The sequence below is a fragment of the Phyllostomus hastatus genome, unplaced genomic scaffold (genome assembly GCF_019186645.2).
Source record: "Phyllostomus hastatus isolate PE091 unplaced genomic scaffold, TTU_PhHast_1.1 phas_contig_196, whole genome shotgun sequence".
NCBI lineage: Eukaryota > Metazoa > Chordata > Mammalia > Chiroptera > Phyllostomidae > Phyllostomus > Phyllostomus hastatus.
The window spans coordinates 33,815,703-33,826,190 of record NW_025333709.1 but is presented as its reverse complement, the minus strand read 5'-3'; the positions used below and the strand labels follow the sequence as shown (position 1 = coordinate 33,826,190).

Below are 10,488 nucleotides of genomic sequence, written 5' to 3'. Positions count from 1 at the left end.
AGACAATATCACTGCCTATAGGCTGGAGTGTTCGGCTCTGTGACAACACAACAGCCACTGTGACCCGAGTTAGGACTATGCCTAGTTGCTTAAGAACAGAATAACTGCCCTCTATACATGTCCTCATCTCTCACCTGGATCGTGGCAAAAGTCACCTAATTTGTCTCTCTGATAAATCTCCTCTCTCCTATCCATTCTTCATCCAATCTATCAAAATGTAATTCAGATTGGAGGCATTCCCTGGCTTAAAATCCTCCACTGGCTTATCACTGCAACCAGAAAAAAGATCCAAACCCCTTATCATGGCCCACCCAGCCACACGTGCTCTGGGCCCTGCAGTTCCCTCTCCTCCAGGCAGGGCTCCAGCTGACACACTGGGCCGACTCCTTCCCCTGGATGTCTGCACTTGCTTTTCTTTGAGCCTGGAATACTTGTCCCAAGGCCTTCACCAAGCTTCCTTCTCCTCATGCCTCAGCTTTGAGCTCAAATGTCACCTCTAAAAGGCCTATTTTCCACCCCCCAAACTCCCAATGGAAAGTCTTCCCTCCCCCTGCCCCCCGTTTTCTAACGCTTAATTTTAGAAATTGTTGTATTTATTCAGTTGTTTTAGAGTTCCCTGTGTCACCCCATCCACAACCCCTACAACAGAAACTTTTTGAAAGCAGGGATTCTTTTGCTGAGTTCAGCCCCCAAAACACTGGGACAGAGTAGATGCTGAAGAAGTAGGGGTTGACTGACAGAGCCCACAGGGTTGTTTCCCACGGCACTTACAGGGTCCTTGTTTGCTGCAGGAGGAGACCCTCCTCTTAATCATTTACTCCCATCGTCGTAGGGGTGGGGAAGGAGTGGGGGAGTGGACTAGTAGAGGACTAAGGTAGGTGCAACATCTACTTTCCTCTTCACCCTTTCTCCCCTGCTCCCCCCTCAACCCATCCGCTCCAGCCCCTCCCCTTCCTACCTTACCCTTTCTTAACACCTCTCTTAGCCCGCCCCTTCCCCGCCCCGCCCTCAGCCCAGCCTGCCTGACCTTTGCACGTCCGGAGTCTCGCGGGCACCAGTGCGTTCAGTCACCCATCGCCGGGAGAGGAGGGAGGATGGCTCTCTTGGGGGTGAGCGTGCTGCTGTTATTCCTGTCCCGGGACTTGACAGGTAACGCTCACCCGCCACCCTGGTCGGCCCAGGAACCCTGGAGGAGTAATGAGTGGGAGTCTCACTGGTGACCATCCGGATCCCAGCATCCCTGGCGTCCCTCCTCGCACTGTTAGTGGCAGTTCCTGGTAGAGGAACGTCGGAGTTTGGGGGGTGGCTGAGAAGCCGGGGACCCTGTAGTTCTTGCTTGGGCTTCACTCCCAGCTTGTTCTTAGTGACAGCCTGCTGTCTGCTCTTTCTCCCTTAAAGCAGATTTTCTGGAGCCCTTGTCTGGAGCCCAAGATAAGGAGTAGAGTTTTTTATATGCACAGTGGCCCTGGTGTATGGGAACTAGGAATAGTGAACGCCAAGTGCATTGGGAACTCAGAGGCGTATGAGAAAGGGGCTTCAGTCCAGCCAGACTTGACACCTTTTAAAAATGGAGTTAAAATGGTAACGCCTGAAGTTTTGCGTTCATTACCCTGAGCTGCAGAAGAAAAAAATATGGTGAATTATCAGGAGTTACTACTCTGACTTTTATTTTATAGCTCCATAGTCCTTGCTCAAGCAAACCTATTGGGCAGTCAGTTATGGAGCCCATACCAAATGTTCTTTGTGTGGGCCTGCTAGGAGAACTGCCAAAAAATAGCTGAGTGTCCTTTGGAGGAGAGTGTGGGGATCAGAGGGGTGGTTCAAAGAAGCTAGGCATTCCAGGGAAAGGAGGAGTGGCCTGGAAAAGTGATGGGCTGATTTTAAAAGCCCCTTGTGAACAATAATTGACCTTAATCACATACTTTAAAATGTCTTGTCTTCTTCTTGCAGCCTCTACAGACAGTCAATTTGATGAACCTTCAGAATATAAAACAGTAAGTAGGGAACCACTGGTCCTGTTTCTATAATACACTGAATCCCTCAACGGTTTGGGTTGGGGGCTAGCTTTCAGCCCTGACTGGCCACATTTGAAACTAAGGACTGCTTTAGAAGCCAGAATCTCCGGGAGGCTTTGGATGAAAATAGCTCATGGCTTGAAGGCCTCAGGGCTTTGTTTCCTTTAATATTTCCTTAAATGATTCAGAAAGTCCTTGGCTTAATAGTTACACTTTGTACTAAACATTTTTTGCACAGTACCTTATCAAATGAAATCCAGTGGAAGCAAAGACCAACCACATGAGAACAAAGAGAAGCTATTTATTCAGAACTTGCTGTAACAAGGGAGTCAGCCTGGCCACTTGTGTTTTGGCAGAAACTCAAAATGCAGGTTGGGGAGTGGGAAAGCTCTGTAGTGGGGGAAAGGAAGGCCTCAGGTGGGCCCTGATGCGAGGCTGCTGGCCTGGGGAGGCTGGAGACTGGCTCCTGAAACCAAGTAGTGTGTGGGTTGGACGTGTGATGGTCAGGAGTGCATGTTAGGTGTTCTCCAACTTGTCCTAAGTTGGAAGCAGGAACAAAAATTAGAGAAAGTGTCAGCTGTTAAGTCCTGACCATTTGGGGCCTATTATTATAGAGGTTATTATTTGGCTTCCTGGACCGTCACCAGAGCTAGCCATCTGTCTTCTTAGGAGTCTGACTTATGGTAGGCTGGCTTCCTGGGCTGGCTATTCCAAATAATGAATTAGTTTCCTGGGAAGGTTGCTGCAGGTTGTGGGTCAGATTTCTATTTTAATGCCAGGTCTGACATTGTCCATTTGTATATTCAGTCAATTCTCATAATGACCTTGTAAGATAAATAGATGTTTTTATTTTACATATAGGGATATTGACCTCTGGAGTTACATAACTTTGAGTGTCCAATTCAGATTAGACCTCTTCCAGGAAACCTTCCCACCCCATTTCCTCCTTCCAAAGTAGATAGAAATGCACCTTCTGCTTCCATTTGACCTATACTGCATCATCATCACTATAATAGTGTATGGGAGGGAAAAAATCTCTCTACCCTTCTGAGTTCTTAGCTGGGGTCCCTATGACAAAAGACAGATTAACAAGAGAAAAACAAACAAGTGTATTAACATGTGCATTACACGGCCACATAGGAGCGCTCAGAGATGAGGAACTCAAAGAGGTAGCTTAGAACTCCAGTTTACATGCCTTCTTTATTGAAGAACAGCAAATCTGTAGAGAAATGACTGGAAAGTGGTTTATGCTTCCGAGGTGCATCAAACAATGGCCCAGTAAATGAAAGAAAACTAGTGTGACAAGGTCTGTTTGCAGATGCCTCCGGGCTGATGAGATTCTAGATTCTGTCCAGTTAAGGAGAATTTATATTCAGCCTTTAGGCAGAAAAGGGGGTGCTAGAGAGAGCTTCTTCTGGGTTTGCTGGGTGTTTTTAGAATTTTACTATATTTTTCTTTATTTTATTTAAATATCTTATTGTGTATGCTATTACAGTTGTCCCAATTTTCTCCTTTTGTCCCCCCCTACCCAGCCCACCCCCACTTTGCTGCTTTTAAACTCCCTTTAGGTCAAAATTATTTTTATGTCAAAGAGCCATCTTTTAGAGGTAACATATTTTGGTTTTCTTCAACAAGGAATGCTTACTGTGTGCCAATCCCTGTGTGCCAAGCAGTGTTCTGGGCATTTTATATGTAATAACTATGAAGTAGGTATCACTGTTATCCCTTCTGGCCACGGTCAGTTGGAAATGAGGGAACTACGGTTCCAACCCAAGGGATCTGACTCCAGACCCAGGGCTCTTCAGGGCCCCGTCATAGCACTGGGTTGTAATTGCCTGTCTCCCCCCAGTAAACTGTACACTTCTGTAATCAAGGATAATGTCTTATTTGTTATTTAGCGTCCAATATTCAGCACTCAGTAGGAGCTCAGGAATACTTTTTGATCAAATGACTCAATTTTCTTGGGTTTGATTTTTCTGCCAGAAAATTGGGATAATCCCACCTCCATCTCAGAGCTGGGATTAGGTAGGGTAAGGTAAATGAGGTGCCTAGGCTGCAAACTTTAAGGAAACCTTCACTCTCAGGAGGCAGTTACCACAGAAACCTACTCTATTTGTATAGGATTATTAAGCAGATCAATCGTGCAAGAGATCCTTGTTTTTCCTTCCCCATTTCCATTGCCACCGCTCCAGTTTAGGGCCCTATTACCTCTTAACCTAGACTCGCGTAACAGCCCCGTAAGTGGGTCCTCAATCTTTAGCATCTCCACTTTCCAGCTCCTGCCACATGTTGCTGCTGCAATTACTCTTCAAAATCTTTACTCCGAGTAGAGCACATCCCTGTGCAGAGCCTAGAGACTTCCCAGTGCCCACGGAGAATGTTTCATGTCCTTACCGCAGCCTACCTTTCTCTGCTTCTCTGAGCCTTTCTCTGCTTTCTCATAGCTTACGCTCCTCTCTTCTTCCTGAGACAGTCTTCTGAAGGTCTGAGGAACGGTCTACCAGGTGTGACTCCCTATAGCTGGCATCCTGGGTATAATTTAAAGCCTCCCTAGATGATGAACCTATCCCAATTTTTTTTCCTTTGGCATAAATTTGGGGAAATGAGTAAAATTAAGGGCTTATGGGGGAATAATTTATTCATGAAATTCTGTGACCTCATCAATAAGGTTAAAAAGTCTTTGTTCATACAGCCCTATATCTCAGATCAGAGGAAATCCAGCAAGTGAGTAACCCAAATGTCGTAAAGTCACCTGGTAAGTAGCCAAACTGAGCTTTGAAATCAGGAGAATCAGGCAGGCTGGAAACAGACTGGAACACCATCACTTCCTTCTAGCCAGGCCGGCTCCCCGAAGATCTGAGGGACGTCAAAAGTCTTCTGCTTAAAAAAAAAATTCTTTACCTCAGCTCTTCAAAAGTCATGTATGAGTCATCCTCTGAGATGAAAGCATTTGAAAACTCCTGTTGAATATAAAAATACCTAACACTCTCAGGCTTAGATTGATTTTGAGTAGCTAGTTGTTTACCTCGTCATCTCTGAGAGACTGGGATGCAGGCGAGATATGTCTTGATTATAAAGGGGAGACAGTACAGGTCTAGAGCAGAGGGTTCTCTGAAATCGTGCATCAAATTCAGTGTCTTTGTGCATTTTCCTTAGCATTCACCAAGTAGTCAGAGTGGACTGAATGCTGAGATGGGTGGGAGCAGCCGTTCCCAAACCCAGTCCTCGCTGACTCAGAATTCAGAGGACTCTAGACACACAGATCCCAACCCTGGAGATTCTCTGATTGACTAGGTCTTGGGTGAGGCCCCCAGATCTGTGTTTTTAACAAGCTGCCACCAGGATGTGCCCGCCCATTCAGCCCCATGTGGGTCCACCATGTGCTACTTATTAGCAGTCAAAAACTCATGCAACCACCCTCCACTTTAGTACCTCACAAGCGAATGACCCCCTCCCTTCTCCGTGAGTAATTCTCACAGCACATGCATCACTGGATGTTTGTAGACAGACCGCTCTCTTGTCTGCCAGCAGCGGAGCTACTGCGGCACCAAGACTCACGTGTGTGTGATCAGAAGCCGGTTAGGCCAGCCGCCAGACTTATTTTAATTAAAAACGTAAAGACAACATAAACATGAGTGTAAAGAAGGAAAGTTGTAGCTCAGGTGAGAACTGTGTTGAATGCTTTTAAAAGACTTGCTAAAAGACAAATTGCTAAATAAAAAAAGAATTGCTGTTGAATTAGGTGAAGGTAAAACAACTATAAAAATTTTTAAAAATTGTATATTAGGTTGTTTTGCAATTGCCTTTAAATCTCACTGTGCTGTAAAACAGTGGCTCCCAACTGGGGGTGCTTTCACCCCCAGATGACATTATGACAGATATTTTTGACTAGGAAAGAGAGAACAAGGATGAGACCAGACATTCTACAAGATGAAGAACAGCCTCCCACAGCGAAGACTCCCCTGGTTCCCACATGTGAATAGGAGTTGAGAAATCCTTTTTTAAAGAAACCGAGACAGGAATTCCTAAGTGATTTATGAGTTTTGCAGTGATAACACACAGAACTCTAATTAGTTGAAACATTCAAAGGAAAGGTCTTATCTCCTGTGTTAGTTAAGATTAGATTCAGCTGCAAGGAACAAAGGCTCAAAATAACAGTGCACAGTGGTGCCCTCCTGGGACGTGGCCTTGGTCCTCCTGGTCCTCCATGCGCCCAGCAGCAGGATGGAGGAGTGGGCCAACAACAACACAAATTGAGGGAAGTGGAAGACAGGTAGTGGGTTTTTTGTGTTTGTTTGGTTTTCAATGAGGTTCCCAGAAGCTACTGCACAATAATTCCACATATATCCCGTTGGATTCTTCTTCATCACATGGTCATACCTAGCAGGACAAATGCCCAAATGCATCGCTATTCATTCTCTTACATCAGAAGATTGGCAGTTTTGTCTCCAGTTACGTTTTAGGATAAAATGTTTAGAGTCTGTATTATTTTTTTTATTGTTTCCTTGCTTCAATTTACTTTTTCCATAAATGACTAACCACCACTTGTCCCAGTCACTGGATAAGAGGGTGAGCAGCCCCACGTGGCACCATAGCCGGGAGCCTGGCGCAGCAAGAACACAGCGTGCCCCTGAGTGGGCGCAGAGTGCAGGACAGAGAGGATGGAAAGGGCCGGCAAAACCTGTTTGGCTACAGAGTTTGGCCCACAGCCAGCCCTGCTTAGGTCTTTTTAAACCCAGAAACTATCAATAAAAAGGTGTATTTCATTTATTCAGAGTGTTAAAATGGCTGACTCCATTTACTCTGAAGTGAAGAAAAGTGATCACCATTTACTAAGATAAACAAATGCCTTAAGTTTGGGGGGAATCAGCAGTTACAAGTGGATTTTTGACTGCTTCGGGGGTTTGTGCTCCTAACCCTCTTGCATTGTTCAAGGGAACTGTGTATGTAAATGTATGACTATAAGACAGACACGCAGCAGGCCATGTATTTAACCTTTTGTTAATGTGGCACTCTGCACACTCTGTGACCCGTCCTAGTCCAGGCCTTGCTGGACACTAGTGTCTAAGAGCAAGACATACTACCTTTCTGGTCTCCATTCCATCAAGTCAGATGCTTGAGTTCTATGACCGCATATCAGCTTCTTCAGGCCGCTGTCATAGAATACCACAAAGTGGGGTGATAGACCAACAGAAATTGATTGCCTCACAGTTCCGGAGGCTAGAAGTCCAAAATCAAGGTGTTGGCAGGGTTGGCTCCTTCTAAGGGGTGCGAGGGAGAATTGGTTCCATGCCTCTCTCCTAGCTTCTGGTTGGCCTCAGGCATCTTTTTGCTTGTAAAAAATGTGTTTTGTCTTCACATGATCCTTCCCTTAGTGTGTCACTTAGTGTCCAAATTTTCCCTTTTTGTAAGGACATCAGTCATATTGGTTTAGGGCTTACTCTGTAACCTCATTGAACTTGATTACTACATAAAGATCCTATTCCCAAATAAGGTCACATTCTGAGGTACTGGGGGTTAAGACATTAATGTACCTTTTGGGGGCAGAAACAATTAAACCCATAGCAACTCCTAAGGTCCAGTTCTGAACTTGCTGCTTTCTTTAGTGCTGGTGGTTAAATGCCAGTATCTTTAAAAGTCCAGACTAAAAACTTAGGTTCCCAAGTGTGTCTTAGCATTATGCCAAGGGGTTAAGGTGGAATGTAATAGAACATCCATGTAGAGATAGTCGGAAGTACAAATTATGATGCTAGAGAATAATTAAGTAGGCATGGTGGCATGCTTTGGGCTTTCATTAGAAAATCAGAACGAACCTTCCCAGGGAATCTTTTATTATGTAGTAGGTATTGAACCAATGCATCTGAATTCTGCAATAAAAAGCCATTTGTGTGTGTGTGCATGTGCGTGTATGTGTAAGATAAATATTTTTCTAGCATGTTTCTAGGAAATCTAAGGATACTTGGGAATTTGTCTGCCCTCAGCTATTTTGTGATGAGAATGTTTCAAGTTGTTCTCTAATTGTTGTCTTCCTTTTTCTTTTCTAGCCAAACTGTAATCACTATATATTGCCAGGATGTCCCAGAGACTTTAACCCTGTATGTGGAAGTGACATGTCCACTTATCCCAACGAGTGTACTCTGTGCTTGAAAATCAGGTAACATTTTTACAGTATAGAATAGCCATGTTTTCTTTAAAAAAAAGATTTTATTTATTTATTTTTAGAGAGAAGGGAAGGGGAGGAGAAAGAGAGGGAGAGAAACATCAATGTGTGGTTGCCTCTCACGTGCTCCCTGCTGGCGACCTGGACTGCAACCCAGGCACGTGCCCTGACCAGGAATCAAACCAGCGACCCTTTGATTCACAGGCCGGCACTCTGTCCACTGAGCCACACCAGTCAGGACAGAATAGCCATGTTTTCTTTAGTCTTTCTTGAATTTTGATTCCTTAAGAGGTAGTGGCTCTTTTCTTGGATATAAGATTCACACACAACATAAGTAGTTCTGTTTTCAGACTGATGTTCAAAAGTACACGGGCTCCTACAGTGCATTTTCCAGGTTGGAGTTGGAGTAGGACGTGTGCAGCGGTAGACCAGATAATCAAGTTCTGTTACTTTCCATGGATGGGTGACTTTCCAAAGTTAAGAATATATTTAATAGTTAAACTCTGTGGAATATTAAATGTTCTTTGAAATTCAGAGGGCATGTGCCGGTGACTTGATACCCCGCGGCATTATGTATTTTGCCATGTGTAATGCACACTTTCTTGCCCAAATTTTTGAGGGAAAGATAAGGATGCAAGTTATACATGGGCAGCACTAAAACATGGGTGCACACTATTCACGGCAAAATACAGTAGTTGGCAAACAGATCTGAATAACTGTGCCCACAGAACTCTAAGTAGTAAATGCATTACACCTGATGCCCTTCATATAACACACCTGGCCAAGTGACTGTGACTGGTTCTCCAGGTATGTATTTCAGGGGCCCATTCTCTGACTTCCATCTTCAGGGAGCTACCTAGGTCTTCTCAGAGTGATTCTTTTGGGGTTAGTGCCCTGTGCCCTACAGTTAGAGAAAAAAACATAGCAGAGTTGGGGCTGTCGCCCTCATTGTTTTCTTTGTTTAGCTTCAAAAATGATTACATAAACATCGCTCAAGAAGGAATGTAATCTACAATGGCATGGGTCTTTTTAATAATACCAGGACAGTGTCAGTATGGTAGGTGGTAAATGTGTTTTTATGGTTGTCCAATTTGCAGAGAAGATGGCCACAATATTAAAATAATCCGAGATGGACCATGCTGATGGAGCAGTTTACAGAAGAGAAGCTGGAGAAACCACCTTCACCTGCACACTAGATAAATTTCATTTCCCCTTTTTCTCTTTTCTTGTGTTTCTTTGCTTGAGATTTGTTAACCTACATTTTCCGAGAGGAGGTGTGGAAGACAGCCATGTGCAGGAACTGATAATTAAAGCAAAAAAAAAAAATCTTATTTCTTGAGCTAAGCTTGTTGCTCGGATGACTTGTGCATTGCTTTGTTTAGCTGGAATAAAATCAGCATGTATTCAACTACTGCTGTTCTCTGGTGAATATTTATTCTCACTCAGCAGCCTCTGGGTGGCTCTTTGCCTGTGAGGCAAAGGTGAATTTCCCTGTGGGCGAAGTGGAGTCACTGTGGAGAGCCAAGGTTTATGCTAATTAACTACTTCCCTGAATCTTGGATAGTAATATGTAACTAGTCCAGTTATTTGCACATGGTGAATAACTGTGAAATAGATGGAGCTGACTTTAGCCCGAGCTGGTCAGAACAAAGAATTATGCAAGGCAAATATTCACTAGATTCAATAACTTCTTTTAATACAGTTTTCCTTCCAGGTTAATGCAGGTATTTGGCTTTGTCCTCCTTTTAGAGCAGTGGTTCTTAACCCCAGGGTGACTTTTCCCCTAGGGGACCCTTGGCAGAGTGTTTGGAGGTACTTGTGGTGTCACACCTGGAGAGTGGGTGCTGCTGACATCTAGTGGTTAGAGGCCACCACTGCCGCTGAACATCCTGCAGTGCCCAGGACAGCTCTGAAGAATTCTTCTAAAATGTCAATAGTGTTAATGTGGAGACACCTTGTTTTAGAATTTGATACAACATAAAGAATACATGTGACCAGAGAATAATTTAGAATAATATTGTGTTCTAGATAGAGGATTTTGAGTCAATTCCGAGGTTTAAGTGTGTTGTACTGTATATAGCACCAGGAAACCATGAGACATGGCTTAGGAGGTGTCTGGGAGAGTGTGCAGTGGAAAGAATGTGGCATTTGGGGGTCATCTAAACCTGAATTCAAATTCTGATTCCAATACCTACTTGTACTTGAGTTTTCTTCTTTAGAAAATGGGACTAATGCTCAATTTATGGAGCTATTGCCAAGACACAGCTTAGCACAGTGCTTGAGACATAGAAACCACAGAGACAGTAGCTACTA

At 44.2% G+C, this 10,488-nt stretch overlaps 1 protein-coding gene across 1 annotated transcript; it reads left to right on the top strand.

The window, feature by feature from the left end:
• The first annotated feature begins 1,038 nt into the window (after window positions 1–1,038).
• SPINK2 (serine peptidase inhibitor Kazal type 2) lies at window positions 1,039–9,583 on the top strand. Its single transcript, XM_045834571.1, has 4 exons — window positions 1,039–1,149; window positions 1,951–1,994; window positions 8,060–8,169; window positions 9,273–9,583. The coding sequence occupies exons 1-4, from the start codon at window positions 1,095–1,097 to the stop codon at window positions 9,316–9,318; spliced, it is 255 nt and encodes an 84-aa protein (XP_045690527.1). The 5' UTR covers window positions 1,039–1,094; the 3' UTR covers window positions 9,319–9,583.
• The last annotated feature ends 905 nt before the right edge of the window (window positions 9,584–10,488 follow it).

What these genes read in the sequence shown, in the direction of transcription:
- SPINK2 (XM_045834571.1), top strand. Translation starts at nt 1,095, where the DNA reads ATGGCTCTCTTGGGGGTGAGCGTGCTGCTGTTATTCCTGTCCCGGGAC. An exon ending in AACCTTCAGAATATAAAACA is followed by an intron (nt 1,995 to 8,059) that starts GTAAGTAGGGAA and finishes TTTCTTTTCTAG; the next exon opens with CCAAACTGTAATCACTATAT. An exon ending in ACTCTGTGCTTGAAAATCAG is followed by an intron (nt 8,170 to 9,272) that starts GTAACATTTTTA and finishes TCCAATTTGCAG; the next exon opens with AGAAGATGGCCACAATATTA.